At 33.6% G+C, this 23836-nt stretch overlaps 1 protein-coding gene across 1 annotated transcript; it reads right to left on the reverse strand.

Annotated features, from left to right (window-relative positions):
* Positions 1–5728: 5728 nt before the first annotated feature.
* LOC124827685 (uncharacterized) lies at positions 5729–23322 on the reverse strand. The gene is made up of 6 exons (XM_047300796.2): positions 23013–23322; positions 22421–22909; positions 22065–22208; positions 21592–21645; positions 6523–6986; positions 5729–6439 (listed from the first exon to the last, which is right to left on the reverse strand). Exons 1-6 carry the CDS (start codon positions 23311–23313, stop codon positions 5759–5761), a joined length of 2133 nt encoding a protein of 710 aa, XP_047156752.1. The 5' UTR covers positions 23314–23322; the 3' UTR covers positions 5729–5758.
* Between the last annotated feature and the right edge of the window lie 514 nt (positions 23323–23836).

Raw genomic sequence — 23836 nt, forward strand, 5'->3', positions numbered from 1 at the left:
TTTGGAGTCTTAAAAATAAAAATAAAAATGTTTTTGAACAAGTCAGGTTGACATCATGTTATTTAAGAAAGAATTGTTTTTTTGAAAAAAAAATCAAAATTTCAAAACACAAGGAAAAAATGAAAATGACAAACTTAATTTTCATTTCACTGTAACAAGAACTTTTTTTAAGCCCATTGGGCCCAGTTGATAGTTTTCTTCAAATTCAATTTCTTGAAAAAAAAAACAAACGAACGTCATAAGGGGAAAATTTAAAAAAAAATATTTCTCAAAAAGATCTATCATTTTCGTTTCGCAAATAAAGCATAGAAAGAGAAAATTTTGAGTAATTTATTACCATACGTTTTTGCGACCAAATATTTTAAATAACCAATAGCATTTTCTGTTGCGACATGAGTGTGTGCATCGCTTGAAAACACTCATTTTCCAGCCTTCCCCAAAAGAAAAGAGATTGACTCTAACAAACAATAACGCTACCATATACTATATTATATTTGTCTTGTCAAAGTTATTCTCGCTTGTGTTATTTGAGAACTCCCTAACTAGCCATGCAAAAGAAAATCAAACCATTTGGGGCAATCCTTTTTCAGTAAACCCTTTCCATACCCGTTCCCTATCATGAACAAAACAAAACCCATGCCTAAAAACTAGGGCAGCTTTGACATTCATGGATACATATCTCCATACTTACTTTGCCAAACACCAACATCCTTTTGGTGTGTTGTATCTCATATTCACATATTATACGCCAACGTGGCTATCTAATGTCCTTTAAATCCTTACCACTTTCAACTTTTCTGTGAATTCAAGCATGCACATATCAATGTCAGAAGAAAATGCCAAGCACTATTTTGAATATCCGACTTCGAAATTTTTGACATTCATTGTTTTCAAATTGACTCCGCAAAAATAAAATAATACTACAAAAAAAAAATCAATCAAAGGCAAGACATACTTTTTTTTCAAAAAAAAAAATACTTGCACAATATTGCATCGTGAAAAAGTCATAACCATTTATCTGCATAAATAACTATCATGTATATATCTTCGTCATTGAAAAACTTTATTTGGAACTTTTTTCGTGGTTGTCAAATCTCATTCATTCAAAAATACAAAAAGCTTAGCATACATCTACGTTTCCTCTTTCAAGTTAGTCAGGTTTTCTCTCACATATTAGGGTTAGCCAGGTCTTCTACTAGGCATTGGTCAAAACCAGGTTTTTCATTATAGGTCCATGCATTCATACATTTAGCATCATGCATGCATCATCGTAGGGGTTCAAAGAAAAGAGAAGAAAAAAACATAACTATGCATCGCCAACTTCGATGGGAATTCATGAGTTTGATGCAAATCATTTCAAAAAGTACATATGTGAAAAAGTTCAGAATTAAAAAAAAAAGGGTGGATGAGGATCTCACATGAATTTCTACCCATATATCAATACATAAAGCACACATTACTATAGTGTAGAATGCAGGGAAGTACTAAAGGCCAAAAGGTATAAAGTTAAATAAAAAACAACGGCGGGACTTCCACGACATCCTTATAGGACTCGAGTGAACTCTAAGGCTATGGAAGTTTGGGGAAGAAGAACATGAAGCCATAAGGGCCAATATTAGCCAACTAAAAGATCAAGTCGGTCAAATCTTGGAAGCTTTCAAAACCATGAAGAATGTAGGAGAGACTTCGTCTGTAAAGGCCGAGGATAATGCTCACCCTCCAGTACATAACGCTGTAGGCACACAATTCACGCTTCCAATGTATGGTTTGCCACCGGGTTACACACCACCCATTGGAGATCATTTAGAGGCAGAGCACACCTCTTTGGCATTTTCCATAACAAATGGTTTACTTCCTATTAGTACGCAAAGGCCTATCCTCACGACAGAGACGAAGATGAATGAAACGTCCAAGTCTCCTCACACAGCTATTGCCCATGATGTTTCGACTAAGGCCACCATACACACGGACACAGAAGACGAGAAAAGTAAACTTGAAGTACTGGAAGTCAGGTCAAAGGCCATAGAGGGGTTTGAAAGTTACGGATTTCGTGACATGGTAAAGTTGAGTTTGGCCCCAGGAATGACAATTCCACATAAGTTCAAGGTGCCAGAATTCGAGCAGTACAAGGGTAACACATGCCTCAAGAACCACTTGACCATGTATTGCCGGAAAATGGCTGCTTACGCTATGACAAAAAATTACTTATTTATTTCTTTCAAGACATCTTGGCCGAAGCAGCGCTGAGTTGGTATACACGTCTGGAATCCTCTCATATCGGTTCTTGGGCAGATTTGGCAGACGCCTTTGTAAGGCAGTACAAATACAATATGCACATCGCGCCAGATAGGTTACAATTACACCACATAGCAAAGAAAGAGGAGAAGTCTTTTAAGAAGTATGCGCAACGATAGAGAGAACTGGCAGCACAAGTGGAGTCACCTCTATACAAGAAGAATATGGTTGCAATGTTTGTGAGCGCACTACAACCACCTTTTCATGAGCATATGATCGAAAGTGTGATTCCCAAATTTCGTTAGTATCATCATCATAGACCAAAAGAATTGAGATTGGGCTGAAGAATAAGAAAATTACATCTTCAGCCACTATTCCAAAAAATTCGTTTTAAACCAGAAAAAAAAGAAGGAAAGGGGATTGCATGCAACATTAGCAATACCCATATGGGGACGTCATGCCCCCACTCATAACTATCACCAAAGCCCAGTTTTCATCCTGGCACCGAAGCCTAGTTTTCATTTTGGCACACAAAAAAAAATCCCAATTTTCATCTTGGCACCAAAGCCCAGTTTTCATCCTGGCACCAAAGCCTAGTTTTCATTCTGGCACCCGAAGAATTAAAAAAAAATAGCCCAGTTTCCATTCTGGCACCAAAGCCCAATTTTCATTCTAGCACCAAAGTCCAGTTTTCATTCTGGAACAAAAGCCCAGTTTTCATCCTGGCACTCAAGCCCAGTTTTCATCCTAGCACCAAAGCCCAATTTTCATCCTGGCACCAAAGCCCAGTTTTCATCCTGGCACCAAAGCCCAGTTTTCATCCTGACACCAAAGCCCAGTTTTCATTCTGGCACTAAAGCCCAGTTTTCATCCTAGCACCCAAGCCCAGTTTTCATCCTGGCACAAAAAAAAAGCCCAGTTATCATTCTAGCACCAAAGCCCAGTTTTCATCCTGGCACTAAAGCCTAGTTTTCATCCTGGCACCAAAGCCTAGTTTTCATCCTGGCACAAAAAAAAAGGCCAGTTTTTATTCTGGCACCAAAGCCCAGTTTTCATCCTGGCACTAAAGCCCAATTTTCATTCTGGCACCAAAGCCCAAATTTTCATTCTAGAACCAAAGAACTAAAAAAAAAAGTTTTTACGAGGTTCGTGTGCCTCTCCATTTAATTTTACGAGGTTCGTGCGTCTCTCCATTTAATTTTACAAGTTACGAGGGTCGTGCGCCTCACCATTTAATTCTATGAGGTTTGTGCGCCTCACCATCAAGTTATACGAGGTTCGTGCGCTCACCATCAAGTTATACGAGGTTCGTGCGCCTCTCCATTTAATTTTACGAGGTTCGTGCGTCTCTCCATTTAATTTTATAAGTTACGAGGGTCGTGCGCCTCACCATTTAATTCTATGAGGTTTGTGCGCCTCACCATCAAGTTATACGAGGTTCATGCGCTCACCATCAAGTTATACGAGGTTCGTGCGCCTCTTCATTTAATTTTATGAGGTTTGTGCGCCTCACCATCAAGTTACAAGGTGTCATGGCTCTTCAGCAAGGTCCACAAGGTTGCTACATGCTGTACCAGGTACACTCCGAGGTAATCTCTTTCCTTTCCCTTGGACCCAAACGAAATTAGTGTCTTTATCTTTATTTAGCTTTTACAAGGATAACACAAAAAACTCTAAGGTTCATGTTTTCCAGCAAAACCCAAATAAAGAGGGACAACTCACCCAATTTCGTCCAAGTAAGACAATAATAATTAATGGTGAGCAAAAAGGGATAAAATAACAACTTTAATACAATATTTTTGAAATGTTAGTTTAATATGGTAATAATTTGAACTAATATTATGCTAATAATTATAAACAATAATTAAAATGGTATATTAATATAATTTGTTGCATAAGTTGCTTTTAAAGAGGAAAATATGATTTTCTGATAATAATGATAATCAATGTTTTGAATATTATTTAATTTGTTTTCTGGCAACCATGACTATTTCTTTCCCTATTTTGTTTTATTGTTAATTAATTCACAATTAAGGCAAGATTGCCATAATATTACAATGTGTATATAAATACGCACTCTGCCATAGAAAATGAAAAAAAAAAAGAAGATAGAGAGATAACAAGAGTACTGAAGAATATAGAGAAAAGTAAGTTCTCAGCTTTGAGGAACTCTGCCAAAAGGAATCATCAAAGAAGAAAGCTAAAAAAGGTATGTCACCTCTACACCATTCTTTTTCTCTTTTTATTGTACTCTCTGAAGTTTTCTTAAAGATATTTTTTCTCTTTCTACACACAAATAATGTTTTTTTTTAAATCATAATTTCTTTTTATAAGTATGTTTCGGCCTATGGCCGATTTCTTTCTTTTTCTCACCATTTTTTAAATAAATAAAAAATACAAAATCTTCAAAAACCAAAAAGAATGTCAATCTTGTTTAAATCAAATCTTTTTCGTATTCACTTGTTTTCAAAAAATCTAAATTAATCAATAATAATTTTCAAACAAACTCACAAACCTTTTTCTACATAAAGAACTACGTGATCCGTGATTGTCCATTATAAATGGATGTACGTAGGACAATGGTCAATTCTTATCAGGTTCATAAAACAAAAAATATTTTTTGTTTCTTAATAGTTTGTTTTGTTTTATTTTATTATTTTGTTTAGGGAAAATTAACACTCTTGCAAAACCACGTCAACTTTATATATTTAATTAAAGGTACTGCTTTTGGGCAGGCGCGATAGGGTACTAACACCTTCTTACGCGTAACCGATTCCCGAACCTGGAAATCTCTTTTCGTAGACCATGTCTTATTTTTTGGTTTTCCATAGTTTTTCCATATAAATTATAGTGGCGACTTCAAAATCTTTTTCCTAAGCTCGTTTGTTTTTCGAGTTGCCGTCCCGTCGTGATTTCGGTTGCGACAATATATATATATATATATATATATATATATATATATATATATATATATATATATATATATATATATATATATATATATATATATATATATATATATATATATATATATATATATATATATATATATATATATATATATATATATATATATATATATATATATATATACACACACACACACATATGTATGAAATCATTTGTTAGGGTCATTGTTTATTTAAGTTTGTGTCATCTAAAATCATGTTTAATTATATATTATAAATATGTACATCTTCATTAAAACAAATAATAATAATAATAGATTATTTTTAATTTATGAACTTTTTTTGTACACTCTTTTCCTTTATCTATACTAATTTGTTTACTCACAAATATTTTCATCCACTTTGTCACAAGGACATACATAACACAAAACTTAAGTGATCTTTTTAAGGCTTCTTAATTAAGTCATGAAAGTGTAATTGAGTATAGGAAAAGATTGAGATTAAATTAGCATCTTTACTGTGGAATAAAAAAAATTAAAAGCAATGAAAGGTTTATAAAGGTGTATATAAAATGAAGATACATGTGTGTCATTACTCAATTTATAATTACTCATTCAAGATCGTAGAGTCATCCACACTGATACACAAACATCTATATAAATATGCAAGATATAACGCAAAACTCTTCCGCTGAAGGTTTCCTGGCGACCGGTAATGGGATTTACTGTTGTAAAACTGACAATTTGAGATATGAGCTTTAAGGGTACGAGTAAAATGAAGAGAACGCACGCCAATATGACGATTCCTACATAGAAGTGCTTGTACAAGCTTGATTTTTGTAGAACTATTCCAAGCGCAGCACAGTAGGCAATCATCATGGACACTAGGGACAGGGAAAGGAACCCAAGCCCTGACATTATCTTGGTGGGCAATCTTTCTAGGAAGTCTGTTGCAGCATAGCGCGATGTTTGAAGGTCAATATATATCAATACTGTAACGATAGAAGCCAAGAAAGAGATTACATCAGCTACAATAAACACAGTAAACCGTTTTTCCTTTATCAAAGTCGGCATTCCAGTGTCTTCATGGAGACCCCCTGGGACAGTGAAGAGTGCAGCGAACGTGACAGTTATAACGAGAACACCCACAATTGCAAATGTCCCAGCTGTTTCCTTTGCCCATTTTTCTCCATCTTTCATCAGCTCCTTGTGAGTTTCATTAAACATCTCTTCAGGCTTCTTACCCTCATCATTTAAGGCTTCTCTACATTTGACATGCACAACTTCCTCCACTGCCTGCACTCATTTCATCCACGTTAATGCATGCATAGACTATATATTGCACTAGAGAGAGAGAAAATTAATGAAGATGAATGCACCTTAAACCATTGAATTTCTCTTTGCATTTGGAGAGCAGCACCGGGTCTGAGATTCAGATCAGACAAAGGTCCTAAACGTGCAGCCAAGTGCAATAGGTTATTGCCAAGCATGTCTGTTGTATAGTTAATTATATCCTTATTTCTACAGAGAGAACGCATGAGTTTGAACACATTGCATTTGCGATGAAGAACTGCATACGAAAATATGTCTCTTCCATGATCATCCATTGCCCATAAGAGGTCATGGTTAGCCTCCCTCATAGCATTTATGAACTCAACATTTCCATGCTTTGCTGCTTCCAACATGGCATCATACACCAAAGCATCCCGGAGTTTTGAACTATTAAACTTCGAAACAATATCTTTATAATACCTTAATATTTTTAGAAATTCATGCTTGTGTCCAAATATACTCTCTGTATTCATTGTATTCAGTCCATATAGATCCGTTGTCGATTCTGAAACTATGGGAGGGAAAACAAAATTACTTATGGTTTGGTTTTACTAACCGAAGATATTTAGAAATTTGATCATTTCAACCAGCAAACAATTTCAGTATTAACCCTCCAGAATGTTAGACTCCGTAGACAGAATTCATTGTAATTAATGAATCTCAATAGTTACCATTAGTGTAATTTAAATTGACTATTACATTTTTTTAAATTGTTTGATTTTGTATTTTTTTTATAAGAGTTTAATACGCTGATCCAACCTGATTTGGAATTCAAATCAAACAATAAAAAAGTATCATCACATCTTTAATTCTTAAAAAAACATTATTTTAAAATCCATATCCACATAAACTAAATATGATTTTAGTGTAACTAAACCTTATTTTTAAAATTTATTAAAGCATCTAAACGAAATAATATCTAATAATATTTAAATCATCTAGTATAAAAATAATGAAAATGTTAAACGCTATATATTAAAATATCTTAATACTCATATAATTTCTAAACATTTAAGATTGTCTAAAGCTTTCATGCATGTACATAGATATACTCTTTTATCTGTTAAATTGTATTCTATTTTTCTGTGCAGAACATTACATTTATTAAAAAATTGCATTAGAATAAAAAAGAACGTTAAAAGATATGAAAATATTTTAAAAATATTTGTTTCATACCCTTCCTAAGATCCTAAAAAAATATTAGAGCATAAATATAGTATTGTATCTTTGTCTACCTTTAAAATTAATGAAAAAGCTTGTTTTCGTAAAGGTCATAGTTCCTTGTTGGACTAGTGGTTGTGTTTTAATTTTATTTAATAAATAAATCATTTATTTGTTTTATTAATTTATTTGAACACTTCCTGTGGAACGTAGGTTGGAAATTGCTTTATCTTGGTATTCAATTTCTTTTTGTTTTGGATCGCGATATGTTGAAAAAGCTATTTTGAGAACAATTTGACAACGACACATATGTAAGTGTTGTATTTGACCATTTTAAATAATTTTATTTTAAAGAAATATGATTTTGAAAAGGGGATAGGGTTCCATATTTGAAAATTCTGAAACTACCCTTCTTTGTTCAGTACTCTTTCCTCTCCATTTTAGGTTTTCAGTTTTCATTTCAATTTCTCTCTCTCCATTTAGTGAAGGTCTCGAAGTGGACGTTCAACGATCTCTCTCGACGTTGAGGAAGTTTCGTCGTCGCTGGCCTCGAAGTCTCTCTTTCTCTCTCGAGTTCGTGATTTCAACGATTTACGTTCAACCATCTCTATGGTTGGTCTGATCAAAGTGTCTCGTTCAGTGTCGAAGTTTTGAGCTTTTTTTGTGCAATGGGTTCATCCGCTGACATTTGTTCTTCGAACAAGGTATGCACTTTTTCCCTTTTCCGTATTCGTATTTTGGGGTTGGGTTTTTGCGTTTGGCCTTTGTTGGTCATTTTGCTGGTTTTTGCTTTCGGGTTGTGACCTTTGTTGGTTATTTGTAACAAGAAATATTAATTTTTTTGCAGTTGTTTGTTCGCCATTCAATGAAAACGAAGTGTGTTGCTACTTTGAATGGAATTTTGAGTGAGAAGCACAAGTCCATTATTCCGAAGACGCAATTTGGGTGGTTTTTAGAACTAAATGATAACCTTAAGATTGGTAGAAATAGTGCCAAACATGACTGATTTATGTAATTTATGAATAATGCAATATTGGTAGATGTTCAAGTATAGATATAACTGGATATGTATTGCAACAATTATTTTGAATGTTAATAAAGAAAGTGGTTATTCGAATTGTGATTGTTATATTAATTCCATTTGTTGTTGTTTGATAGTATTATTTAAGATTCAACCTTTGTGAATGTTAAAAGAAATGTATAATTCTGTTACCCCTATGTGAAGGGAAGACCCACTAAGGGTGTTTATAGTTTGAGAGATTAGGTTATGCACCATTGACACAGGAATGATGCACAATCGATTACCAGCGAAAAAATCCCCATTTATACCAAAAGTGGAAGAGTGCTACCCCAGACATGGCTTAAGCACTCATTAGTAGTCATGACGACTGTGTTTTCAAGGTTTTGTGGATTGATCCCCCTGTTGGCCATGGTTTAAGGTGTCCACAACAAGAAATTTAATGTTTGGTGAGTCCTATGTGAGTGGAAGACCCACTAAGGGTGTTTATAGGTGTAGAGGTGAGGTCTACACCATTGGCACAAGAATGATGCACTTGTAATCAAGGTAAAATAGTAGTATAATTAAGGTGTGAGGTGATTCTACTAACACAAGCCAAACACTTATATGGACTTCACCTACCTTGGTTTAAACACCTATATGAACTATTTTGTCCACAATTGAGTGGGGTAAATTGTGTTTTGATGCACTTGACACCATCAATGATCAACAACATGAGACGTCCATGCAAAAACTAGAAAAAATCACCTATAAGGACATAAAAATAACCCTGGGGAGTCAAGTTCTTCCAACTAGGGAATACAGATGAAGTTTCCGTACAAATGACCATTTTTTCTCTGGTAATCGATTACAGGGGTCTTGTAATCGATTACTATAGGAAAAAGGGTCATTTGTACAAAAACTTCAATTGTACTCCCTAGCTAGATGAACACTACTCCCCATGCTCTATTTGTTTTGAATTTTTCATTTTTTGAGATGGTTGAGTGAGTTCAATGTTATTGGGTGTGCTCCCTGAACCAATAATGAGGTTAGGTCATTGATTTCTTCAAAAAAAATATCCATTTAGGTGGTTTTTTCCAACTGAGGTGAGGTACATGACCATTGTTGTAACACCCCTTCTTGGAGTTTTACAGAAAAATTTTTCATTTTATTAATTAGAAATATGTTATCTAATGTTGTTATAATGCACAAATTTTAAAAGGCATTTTCAATAAATAATAGATCTGTCAACAAAAGGGAAAGATATACGTATAAGATAACATGCTGTCAACTTTTACCTTTGCTGACTATTTTAATCATAACTTTTTCCACAGACCTCCAAATGATGTGATTCTTTTTTTTATTAGAAAGTAGACTTAAAAATCTTTCCAATGACTACTAATTTATAATTTTTGGACATATGAGTAGGTGCAATTAATTCTTTAAACTTAACGTTTTATATATTTCTACCACCTATAACCTTTGTTGGTTGTTTTGCTCATAACTTTCTCCATTGAACTCCAAATGAGTTGATTCTTGTTTTGTTGGAATGTAGACTCAAAGATCTTTCAAATGATTATTAACTCATAATTTTTAGATCAGTTCAGTAGCAGTTAATTTCCCAAAAACAACGTTTTTCTAAGCTTTCTAAATGAGTTTACTTTCACGTTATTGTCTCATGTTTCTTATATTATTCTAATTTATTTTATTTCTTTATAAAATGTCCATAATTCAAGGTAAAATAGTAGTATAATTAAGGTGTGTCTGATTCTACTAGCACAAGCCAAACAGTTATATGGACTTCACCTACCTTGGTTTAAATACCTATATGAACTATTTTTTCCACAATTGAGTGAGGTAAATTGTTTTGATGCACTTGAAACCTATTTGAAAACTCTTTGAGTCTAGATTCCAACAAAACAAGAATTGAGTCATTTGAAGTTTGATGGAGAAAATTAAGAACAAAACAAGTAGCAAAGGTCAGAAAAACAGAGTTGGGGAGTGTTGTTCATCCAGGTGGGGAGTACAGTTGAATTTTCTATACAAATGACCATTTTTCTCTGGTAATCGATTATAGGGGTTTTGTAATCGATTACGAGGGCAGAAATTGGCCAGAAAAGCTTATGGAGCTCATCTAACTTACATGAAAGCACCTAAATGACGTTTTTTCTCGACAGTTGAATGACCTAACATGTTCTTACACCATACACACTGGACACATGCACTTGTAATCGCTTACAGAGAGGTTGTAATCGATTACCAGGTTAAAATTGTAGTTTTGTACTTAAAGTTGATCTACGCTACCCAAATGTGGCAATTGCGCTCCCCATGAATTTTTTTTGTTTGTTATGAGTGTCTTTTTAAGATATTGTCAATGGAGGACCCTTGTTGATCATGGTTGATAGTTTCCACAACTTGTAGTGTGAAGTTTGGTAAGTCTTCTGTGTAGGGAAGACCCATCGTGGGTGGTCTTAGCAACGCATGTCAGGTCTTGCACCATACACACTGAAAACATGCACTTGTAATCGCTTACCAGAAAGGTTGTAATCGATTACCATGTTAAATTTGCAGTTTTGTATTGAAAGTTGATCTGTGCTAAGGTGTGGCAACCGCGCTCCCCATGATTGTTTTTTTCTTGTTTGTTATGAGTGTGTTTTTAAGATTTTATGAATGAAGGACCCTTGTTGGTCATGGTTGATGGTTTCCACAACTTATAATGTGAAGTTTGGTAATGAATCAATGGTGTGTGTGAAAAAGCCTAAACCTTGGGTATACCAACCTCGACAGTGTGTGCGAAAAAGTCCAAACCTTGGGAGAAATATCGCCAACCACAATTGGAGACAAAAGCCAAAGACTTACACAACCACAAAAATGCATGCCAAAATCAACAAAATTCTAGAACGAGGGATATATACCGCCAACGAGCCGACGGTGTCACCATAAAAAAAAAGGAAAATGGGTAAAGAGGGAGACGAAATCCTCGACAGTGACCAAATGACCCAAGAAACAAAGTAAAAAAAGTTGAACTCAAACTCAAAGGGTGAGAAAAACAACATTTCAATGGTGGACAAAGAGTGAAGAAAAGCAAGGAACGAAAAAGACCGAAACGGTGGAGAGAGATAAATGCTTCATTGGTGGAGAGAGATGGAAGTTTCAATGGTGGAGAGAGTTGAAAAAACCAAGCTGCGGAAAAGAGTGAATCTGAAAAAAAAAAAACGCTAAAAGGAGTTTCTATCCAAATTCTTTCCAAAATTGCCCTTCTAAACAAATTTCACCATTTTAAAAAAACCTTTTAAAACCAACCAATGAAACAATGCCACGTGGCATTGTAAAAAAGTTATCAAAATAAAGTTGTTAAAGAAACGTTTTCCTTTTATTTTCAACGTGGGGTCCACTTGCTTTAAGGGCATTAATGTGTTGTGCAGAAAAGAGTTAGTGGTATAGGCCATTTAGTTCATTTAAATTTGTAGGTTAACAACTTTTTTTAATTACTTTTTGATTATAAATTATGTGTCATTATTTTATTGATTTATATATTTGAAGGAAAATGTTTTTTTAACAACTTCTTTTGACAACTTTTTTACAATAATGTGTGGTAACTTGTGATTGGTCCGTTTGAAATATACGTTATAAAAAAAGTTGTTAATAAAATCTTTTTCTTTAAATTTTTGGTAACAACGGAATAAAATATCGTCATTTTTTTTAGTGGTATTTACAAACAACTTTGCCAAAAAAAGGCTACAGGGGGACAAACAAATAGGATTAGTGGATCCGTGGGTTATTAAAACGGAGAGACTAAGAGAGATTAGTTAATAATTTGATAATAGAGTATGTGTCATTGTGTTTTATTAGCGTGTATATTTTTCTTAAATATATTTTGGTTACAAAGTTTAGAAACAGAGAGTAAAGTAGGGTGTGCAATATGAGATAGTGGCTGGAAAATCAAAATAGTGATATTTTTCTTGGCGCAAGAACGTGAGCTTGGAGGAGGTGAAAGTTTAGGCTGTGAATCTTGAGCAAATAAAGGAAGTTAGGATGAACTAAGGTAAGAGAAGCTAACCATGGTTTTTATTAAAGTATAATGCAATTTTTAGAAGAATGTAGAACCTCCTGAGATAGAGGAATTGAAATGTAATATAAATTCTAGAATGTTGTAGAAAATCCTAAGATAAGAAGAAATAATCAAGAAAATTCTACACAGGTAGAAAGCCTAGAACTTTCTACATAAGTTCTAGCTAGAATTTTCTAGAATAGTCATGAAAGAGAGACCAGGTCTATAAATACCCATGTGTACTATCATTTGATGTAAGAAGCCAACATCTACAACAACAAAGACAACTACAACACTTCTTCCAACTACTACTTCTACATTCTATTATCTCTACATTTTTTCTACCACATCAACTACTCCTTTCACAAACTTAAAATACTAACAGTTTTGTGTTCTTTTGTGATTGTCTTTCTGTTGTAGTCTATGCATGCTCTATGCAATGCCCCTTGCTGCTTGGTTTAGATGTGATGAATGCTGTGATGTATAGCTTCGTAAGCCTATGTTATACCGTTAGTGTAAGATTGAGTGATACAATTTCTCTAGATAAGGTTTGACGAGGATGCAATGTGCCACATATGTATGTATATATATGACGTAGTAAGTGTACAAATTTAATCTCTCCATGATTAGAGTTTCGTAGGATCAAGTAGTGTTTGAGTTTACTATTGTGGTGGGAATCTGTGCTTATGCATTGTATGATGTTATTTAGTTTGGGTGGTGAAGCAAACTACGACAAGGGTAGTAAATGGCAATGAGTCTAGGCTAGGAGGCTCTGAAGTAATAGTAGTAAGATGGATAATGTAGAGTATGGTTATTGAGTCAGTAGTGTTGGACAATTGTTTTGGACTGAGAGTGATATTTTATTAGTTATGAAAAAGGTTTTATTAGGTGAATTTATGAATGTTATTTTATTAGGTGGTGCAGACATGTTAACGTAATAAAGTCCTAATGTTTATTTCTTTAACAAGTTTTACATGAATTTTAATTGGTTAGGTGATTTTCTTTTGTCCTTTTCTTTCTATGACGTCAGAGCATTAATGGGAACTAAAGTGCATTTAGGTGCAGTATCTTTTATAAAGGTTATATAATGATGAAGGAGAACAAATTGGAAAACGTTTATTTAACAACTAATTTTTTTTTGCAAATTTTTTGACAAGGCCACATGACACGTATTGATTAGTCATTTTGAATTTATTTTTTAAAAAAGATATAATATATTGTTGAGGACATTTTAGGAAGGGAAAAAAGATTTCCTGATTTCATTTGATAAAACCCTATGTGTTTTCTATCTTCTTTTCTCTCACGAATATTACCATTGCTTTTACTCTCTCCACCATTGCTTTAATGGGTCTCTCCACTAAAGTTCTCTCTCCGTCTCGTTCTTCCTTTCCCCATCGTCGGTGAAGTTGGTCCAATAAGCACGGTTCTCGCTCTTTTCTTCCGCCATTTTCCCCCTTCCTGCTCTCTCTCTGTTTTCGTTGGAGCAATTTTCCCTTCTCTACCTCTTGCGATTTTTACCTCCCCCAACGTGTCAAGGTTGGTAGCACCATGAGAAAGTGCAAAGAGAACAAGTGTTGCACGACTTAGGATTATTATAGGTTTTCAATTTATGTTAATTACATGTGTAGAGATTTTCATTGTATGAACCTTGTACATGTTTTAGTATACAAAAGATTATTATTATAGATGTTGGATAATATGTACTTATCTGATATGATATGAATAAAATTTCAATTTTGATATATTTTGTCTTTGTTTTTGGGTGACCTTTTCCACTTTTTCGGATGGATGATTGAGTTTATTAGTCATGGGTGGTGTTTACTTAACCAATGAACAACATAAGTCATTCAATTGTTGAGAAAAATGCCCATTTAGGTGGTTTACACCAAGTTAGATGAAGTCCATGACTATTCGTACCAATGTCATGCCCTCGTAATCGATTACAGGGATCTTGTGATCGATTACTAAAGACTTGGGGGACAATTGTACACAAAGTTCAACGTGACTCCCTAGTTGAAACAACAACACCCCCATGATAGTTTTTGCTCTGTTTTTGTTAAATTTTTCCATTTTATGAGAAGGATGACTGAGTTCAATGCTATTGGGTATGTTCCCTGCATCAATGATGATGTTAGGCCATTTATTTCTTCAAAAAAATGTTTGTTTAGGTGGTTTTCTCTAATTGAGGTTAGATGCATGACCATTGTTGTAAGACCCCTTCTCGGAGTGTCACAAGAAATTTTTTTATTTTTTTAATTAAGAAACATGTCATATAATGTTGTTATAGTGCACAAAATTTAAAAGGAATTTTCAATAAGTAATAGATTTGTAAACAAGAGGGAAAGATATATAAAATAACGTGCTGTCAACTGTGACCTTTTCCGACTATTTTAATCATAACTTTTCCCACAGACCTCTAGATGATGTGATTCCTTTCTTTATTAGAAACTAGACTCAAAAATCTTTCCAATGACTACTAATTTGTAATTTTTGGACATCTGAGTAGGTACAGTTAATTCCTTAAAGTTAATGTTTTACATATTCCTGTTAACTCTGACCTTTGCTGGTTGTTTTTCTCGTAACTTTCTCCATTGAACTCCAAATGAATTGATTCTTTTTTTGTTGGAATCTAGACTCAAGGAGCTTTCAAATTACTACTAGCTCATAATTTTTAGAGCGTTGTACTAGGTGTAGTTAATTTTCCAAAAACAACGTTTTTGTAAGCTTCCTAAATGGTCATAGACCTATGTGGATTGTTTCGGCCCAATTGAGTAGGGCGAACTGTGTTTTGATATACTTGACACCATCAATGATAAGAAACATGTGGTATCCATGAAAAAAATTGGAAAAAATCACCTATACAAACACAAAAATGACTTTGGGGAGTCCAGTTCTCTCAATTGGGGAGTAATGTGTAACGTTTCGTACAAATCAGCAATCAGCCCCTGGTTACCAGGGGATGATTGCTGATTTGTACGAAACGTTACACATTACTCTCCAGTTGAGAGAACTTGACTCCCCAAAGTCGTTTTTGTGTCCCTATAAGTGATTTTTTCTACTTTTTTTGCATGAATGACTCACATTGCTCATCATTGATGGTATCAAGTTCATCAAAACACAGTTTGGCCCACTCAATTGTGGATGAAACACATGTTGCTCATCATTGATGGAGTCAAGTGCATCAAAACACAGTTTCCCCCACTCAATTGTGGAGGAAAAAACTCCTATATATAGGTGTTTGAACCAAGGTAGTTCAAGTTCATGACAATTTTTGCCCAACTCATATCCTGGTATGCCATCTAATGTTGTTACAGTGCACAAAATTTAAAAGGATTTTTCAATAAGTAATAGATCTGTAAACAAGAGGGAAAGATATATAAGATAACGTGCTGTCAACTTTGACATTTTCCGATTATTTTCATCATAACTTTTCCCACAGACCTCCAGATGATGTGATTCTTTTTTTATTAGAAACTAGACTAAAAAATATTTCCAATGACTACTATTTGTAATTTTTGGACATCTAAGTAAGTATAGTTAATTCCTTAAAGTTAATGTTTTACATATTCCTATTAACTCTGACCTTTGTTGGTTGTTTTGCTCTTAACTTTCTCCATCAAACTCCAAATGAATTGATTCTTTTTTGTTGAAATCTAGACTCAAAGAGCTTTCAAATGACTACCAACTCATAATTTTTAAAGCACTGTACCAGGTGCAGTTAATTTCCCAAAAATAATGTTTTTGTAAGCTTCCTAAATGGTCATAGACTTCACCTATCTTGGTTCAAACATCTATATGGACTATTTCATCCACAATTAACTGAGGAAAACTGTGTTTTGATATAATTGACATCATTAATAACAAGTAACATGAGACATCTGTGAAAAAAATTGAAAAAATCACCCATAGGGACACAAAAATGACCTTGGGGAGTCATGTTCTCTCAACTAGGGAGTAACGTGTAACTTTTCGTACAAATCAACAATTAGCCCTTATTAGGGACTGATTTCTTATTTGTATGAAAAAGTTACACGTTACTCCCTAGATGGGAGAACTTGACTCCCCAAGGTCATTTTTGTGTCCCTATGGGTGATTTTTCTATTGTTTTTTGCATGGATGACTCACGTTGGTCATCATTGATGGTGTCTTCTGCATCAAAAAATAGTTTGCCATACTCAATTGAGGACGAAACATATGTTGCTGATCATTGATGATGTCAAGTGTATCAAAACATAGTTTTTTCCCACTCAATTGTGGAGGAAAAAGCTCCTATAGGTGTTTGAACCAAGGTAGTTCAAGTCCATGACCCTTTTTGCCCAACTCATACCCTGATATGTCATTTATTGTTGTTACAGTACAAAGATTTTAAATTGCATTTTCAATAAATAATAAATATGTGAACAAGAGGGAAATATATACGTATTAAATAATGTGTTGTTACCTTTGACATTTTTTGACTATTTTAATCATAACTTTCCCCACAGACCTCCAAATAATGTGATTCTTTTTTTATTAGAAAATAGAATAAGAAATCTTTCCATTGACTACTAATTTGTAATTTTTGAACTTCTGAATAGGTACAGTTAATTCCTTAAAGTTATCATTTTATATATTCTATTTTATTTTATTTCTTTATAAACTTGTAACCATCAACCATGACCAACACGAGTCATCGATTGAAGAAATGGACAAAGACAACCTTAAGCATAGAAAAATCACCATGGGGATCACGTTCTCCCAATTGGGGAGTTACTTGCAAGTTTTTTGTACAAATTGCCATTAAACCATTGGTAATCCATTACAGACACCATGTAATCGATTACCAAGGCATGTATCAGCTTCAAGTGCTGAGGGACTTTAACTACCTTGCTGAAACACTCACATTGGTATTTGCTCCACAATGGGCTAGACAAAGATGAGTTTTGATGCACTTGCAACTATCAACCATGACCAACAGGAGTCATCCATTGAAAACAATCTTAAGCATAGAAAAATTACCATGGAGAGTCATGTTCTCCCAACTGGGATACCTATTAAGCCACTAGTAATTGATTACAAGCACCATGTAATCAATTGCTAGAGCATGTCTTGGCTTCAAATGCTAAGGGACTTGAAATACCTTGCTGAAACACCCACATGGGGTCTTTGCTCCATAATGAGTTGGGCAAAGTACAATTTTGATGAAGGTTATTACCATGGAGAGTCATGTTCTCCCAATTGGGGTACCTATTAAGCCACTAGTAATCGATTACAAGCACCATGTAATCAATTGCTAGAGCATGTCTTAGCTTTAAATGCTAAGGGACTTGAAATACCTTGCTGAAACACCCACATGGGGTCTTTGCTCCACAATGAGTTGGGCAAAGTACAATTTTGATGAAGGTTGGAGAGAGGACCAAAATGGAGAGGGATAGAGGAATGAAATATGAGTTGAAAACGGAGGGTGCATAAAGGGGTAATTTCGGAATCCTTAAAAAGGTAAATCTGCATCCCTTTTCACCACAGCGACAACAAAAAAACAAATCCTATGGTCCCATAAGAAGCTAACACGTGACTGTTGTTAAATTGTTGTCAAATTTTAGTTATTAACATATAGCGATCCAAACAAAATATGCCAATTCATAAACTCTTGCAGGTGGTGTGGATCCACGAGTACGAGTTCGACAGAGTATCGAGTCGTTGGTTCGGTTCTAATTCAATAGTGACGCAAGGATGCTCTATTTGTTTTGATATTTTTTATATGAGCTTGGCTGTAATAGAATACTATGGGTTTGAAAAAAATGCATATTAGGGTGATTAAGAATGTGTGATAATAATACTATACTAGTAGTACCAAAAGTACTTATATAGTTACATGTACTCTCTTCGTGCCACTGTAAAAACCAAGGTAATACCTTTCCTGTTGCGAAAAAAAGGTGAGTATGTTCTTCTATAAGAGGCGGTAGAAGAGACAAGGTTCGAGTGTCACTCTTTCGTCTTTCGAGGGTTAGAAAGGGTAGGATGTCTCGCACGTAGGTTTTCTAATTGAGCTGAGTATAGTGCACGTTGTGGAAGTAGCAAAACTTTTACTCATAAGTCTTGAGGAGCAGGAGAGATAGATCTAAAGCTGCGGTGGAGGATGACTCGAACTGTCCTGTTTTGGTGAACAGGTTTTTGGTACAGTAGAGTACAAAGGAGTAGACATTGTTTTGAAGTTATTGAGTTGTGGCTCATTATTGCGATGGTTTCCATTCGAGTTCATTTGTGTAAGGTGTATCATGTTGATAATAGTAATATCTTATCTATGAGTTTTGTGGTATTATTTTATTGTTTCTTTATTTCCTGGTAGCTTAACCTTATTGTTTGTGTATGTTGCGATGATCATATAATATTTTATTATTATATGGGAGTAGATGTTGTTACAGATGTTACATAGTAGAGTGACGAGACGTTGGGGAGAGCTTGGGAAAATATCTTTCTTATGTTTTTAAACATTTTTGCTTAAATTGATGTAATTGTTTTGAATTATTATTTAGAAGTTCACTATGGTTGGTTAAATTTTCATTTCGTTGGTAAGTAAATAAATTGAGATTTGATTATTCGTTTCTCCTAATATTATTAGTTTAGGTATTTTTTTTCCTCACATGAGAAAGTATTATGTTACTTTTGATACCCTATAAAGGGTGTTACACCTTCTGCTGATCACTTTCGTACATAGCTCAATTGTCTCTACAAGACACAATATAGCTTCTGACCTAGTACAAAAGGATACATCCCTACGTGAAAGTGAAAAACTCTAAACAATAGATATTTTTCGAAGAAACCTATATAAATATGACTGCACGAAGAAAGAAAAAAATAGAATCATTGTGCAAACTTTCTTGCTCTTGTTTTCTCTAAAGACTACATCGTCTGATGCTTGTTCTTTGAAAAAGAAAAATTCTTTACAAGTTTTCAGAATCTCTTATTATTGATTTCATATCCTCTCTATGAGCGTTACATATTTTGTTTTTGTAATCTGTAAACACTTTAATGTGTTTCATATTTAGAAGTAAATTCAAACACTTATAAGTTTAACTCAATGTAGTTAAATTGTCTAGTCAGTTAGACTAGTTCTACCAGAAGTGGTTATACTCATCCTAACCAGTTGGGTTAGTTATATGTTATAAGTGATTACACTCGTTATCCTTTATGATTATTGGAATCCCTTAAGAGTGTTTAAGGAAGAACTAGACGTAGCTCAATTTAGAACAAATCAATGTAAAAATAAACGTGTCTTGTTGCTTTTAGTTTTCAAATTTTTCCCTAAACATGGTTTTAAATAGTGTTTAACAACTATTGTAGATTGTCTAACCCCTACAAAAAAAAAATTAAACACTATTTTGGAAAAAGATTTAAAACTCTAATCAAAACCCCTAGAGTTTTTCCAAATTACATTTAGTTTATAAACTTTAATCATATTTAATGATTATAAATTTATTTTACAATTTACTAAATATTACTTGAAACCTATATTTGATTGAATTTAATTCATCAAATAAATAATTAAAAAAAAATCAAGTTTATTAAATATGACCCAAAACTACATGAAATTGAGCATGCATATCATGAAATAAAATTAGATTGACTCAACCAGTTTAACTCATGAACACATTATCAATTTAATTTTAATTAAACACACTAAATTAAATCAATCAACCAAATATTCAACTTGCTAGGTTGAATAGAACTTGGTTATACTCATAAGTTAAATTGTATATGTTACTATATTATTACTCTATAAATTCAAAATTGCTTGGTTGATACACATAGCATCATGTAATAACATAATGATTTAAATATTTTAATTTCTTATCAAATTATCCAATTTTAACTTTATACCTAATAAAAAAACATCATACTTTCATTTTCAAACAATTAATTTTTCTTTTAGAATGTAGCATTTGTTATCAACATATATAATATGTTTATTCAAATGTGACTTAACAATAACAAGTAGCACCTTTTATTGTAAATCTTTAAAATAAGGTTTAATGTCTTTTTATGTCCCTATTTTCGTCCAGAATCTCAAATAGGTCTCTTTCTTTTTCAGCATCTCAATTGGGTTCTTATTTTTGTAAAATTGAATCAAATAAAGACTTTCCGTCAAATTGATCAAACGCAGTTAAGGTGGGTGTTACGTGACATGTTGACAGTATACTATGTAAGGGAAGTTGACATACTAACGTGGCATGCTGACACCTTGGTGGATGGTCGGCTTGGTGAGTCGATCGGCGTGGTGGTCGGTCATTCGATTTGGTGGGTTGGTCGGCTTGGTGGTCAGCCGTTCAATTTGGTGGTCGGTCGGTCAGCTAGGTGGTTGGCCTGGTGGGTGGTCGACCACCAGGTCGAGTGGCCGACCACCAGACCGAGTGGCCGACCACCAGACCGAGTGGTCAACCACCAGGGTGTCAACATGTCACGTCAGAATGCCAACTTCCCTTACATATGTATACTGTTAGTATGTCACGTAACACCCTCCTTAACAACGTTTGATCAATTTGACGAAAAACCTTTATTTAATTCAATTTTACAAAAATAAGGATCCAATTAAGTCACAAAAGAAGAAATGAACCTATTTAAGATTTTGGGCGGAAATATGAACATAAAGAGACACTAAACCTTAAAATAAATATTATTTGTGTACTTTAAAACAAATTTTAAGATAGAAAATAATTATTTCAAATTTTGAAGAAGTTAAGATTAAAAAATATTTCCCTAAATTAAAACCAAAAGTTATTCATTTTATAAAGATTAAACCCAATACACTTTACTAATTTAGACACAAGGACGCGTCAAAATTCGTTTAAATCACTTGTATGTATGCGATCGTATGCAAATATGTGATAAACGCAAGACGATGAATGAAAGAGATAAAGCAGTACTTACCCACAAACTTTCCAATCATGTCCATACTTGACAAAATCAAACCGACTAAAGTACCTGAAAGAACCATAATAAGAAGAAGTTTAAGTCAGTGGCATATCTTTTGTGCTTATAGTTAAGTGTTATAAATTATTCTTCAACCATATGTTTCCTTCATCTCGTTTAGGGATTCTTTTTAATTCTTGATTTAAAGAATATTTTATCGTAATTATGAAATAGATGATTATAATAAATTATATTCAGTATCCGAATGCATAAAGATTAGATATCATGGTTAAATTATATTTCAATTATAATTTTTCAATTTTAAATACACCATTCTAATTTATTGATAAACAATGTTTCATCAGTTATTAAAGAGATATGAAAAAGTGAAAATTCTATGGATTGAATGCTTTCTTCCAAAAAAACATAATTGAATGGCTAATTAATGCAAGAGAAAAAGAGAAAGCATTAGGTAAAAAAGAGGGAAGTACCACCATTTTCGAAACCGTCAATCACTGTCTGGAACAAACTGCTGACCTTTAAATATGCAGAAGGCATTCGAGCCAATTGGTGCAAGACGCGTAAGGATTCAATGGGCAGTTCCTCGTAAGAATTAAGCAATTTTAAAGCTACATCTGCGAGTTCAAACCATGCAACCATTTCAGAATTAACTTCTTTTTATTAAACATTCTATCAACTGCAAACTAGTATTCCATTATATATATATATATATATATATATATATATATATATATATATATATATTAAGTAAATCAAAAGAGCATTGATTTGGAGAAGAAAACGAGGGAAGCAGTGTATATGGATGTACTGTGGTTGATTTGCTTACCAAATATATGCACTTGGATGCATCGTTCCAGAAGCAAAACTCGATTGTGTGAAGACTGCTGATCAATGACATCGGAAGAAGTTCTAAAGAATAGGAAACGAGTCATTCTTTTGCGTCCTGAATTAGCAGCCAGAAGAAGAGGGATCTCACCCTCTTTGTTCTTTATAGCAAGTAGGTTTTCACCACCTTGCGCATTTATAAAGAACTTTGCTATATCAATGTCTCCAGTGTAACCAGCAGCAAGAGCAAGAGCAGTATTACCATCCTCATCCTGCATTTCTAGTAATTGTTTCTTTCCTAATACGACTAACCTCTCCACAATTGTCTTATGTCCTTCTATTGTTGCAACATGAAGAACCGTCCTACCTGAAGGCGGACTCCAAATTATGGCATTCGGTTGACGCTCCAAGTATGAGCTTGTTTCTTTCCAATCACCGGTTTCCACAAACTTGTATAAATCTTTGTGCTCGCTAACGTCGGATACAATACCTGTGTGCGTCTCATTCACATAAATAATATTTTGAATTAATATTATGAGTAAATGTATACTTTATATAAAGAAAATCTGAAGATACATCTAAACACTTAGTACCGTGTCGAATATGCTGATGGACTTTAAACTCAGACCTGCAGACATTAGCCAAGTGATTCCAAGCTATGTGGGAAGTTTGAAAATGTTTAATTTGATCAAAAATATTTGGTGCACATGATAGTTGAATAATATGCAGAGCCTTTGCGTTTCTCTGTGCATCAAAAACAGAATCACTCTCCACAACTTCCCACAGATTTTCCCCCCTCAAATAGTTTTCCATTAGAGTTTTCCATTCTTGATAGTTTTCTCTTGTGAGCACTTCACGAACTATTCCTCGGGATACAACACCAATGCGTTCCATTACACTGTCTTTGCCTTTACTTTACACTAGCCTTTCCTTGCTTCACATCCTTTATATAAAAAGAGACAATAACATAATTTTATTTTTAACTCTTTGTATGGTGAATTCTGCAAGAAAGGATATTTTTGAAAATAAATATTTTCACACTATTTTTTTTATTACATTTGATACTGCATAAGTGTTTTTTTTACTACTTTCAATATTTTTTTTATTGTACTTACATATTATAAATTCAATGATATATATATATATATATATATATATATATATATATATATATATATGTACTAAAATGTTTGTAAAAAAATTGTATTATCGTATCATTGTTAATTATTTTTTGTAAATTTCCCAAAAATGACTTTTTTTACTGCATATAATTTGAAGTTGTTTGTACCAAACACTGCATAAAGTAAATGTGAACTTTAATTGACATGGAATCATTGTACTGTATAAGTAACTGTGTTAGACAGCTTTTAAATGTATAAATGTGCAAGTACACTATTTATTGTTTCTTCAACAAACA

This window comes from Vigna umbellata, chromosome 10 (assembly GCF_029865625.1).
Source record: "Vigna umbellata cultivar VRB3 chromosome 10, Vumbellata_1.0, whole genome shotgun sequence".
In the NCBI taxonomy this organism is placed as follows: Eukaryota; Viridiplantae; Streptophyta; class Magnoliopsida; order Fabales; family Fabaceae; genus Vigna; species Vigna umbellata.

What these genes read in the sequence shown, in the direction of transcription:
- LOC124827685 (XM_047300796.2), bottom strand. Translation starts at nt 23,313, where the DNA reads ATGGAACGCATTGGTGTTGTATCCCGAGGAATAGTTCGTGAAGTGCTC. An exon ending in CATCCAAGTGCATATATTTG is followed by an intron (nt 22,209 to 22,420) that starts GTAAGCAAATCA and finishes TTGAACTCGCAG; the next exon opens with ATGTAGCTTTAAAATTGCTT. An exon ending in TGACGGTTTCGAAAATGGTG is followed by an intron (nt 21,646 to 22,064) that starts GTACTTCCCTCT and finishes TGGTTCTTTCAG; the next exon opens with GTACTTTAGTCGGTTTGATT.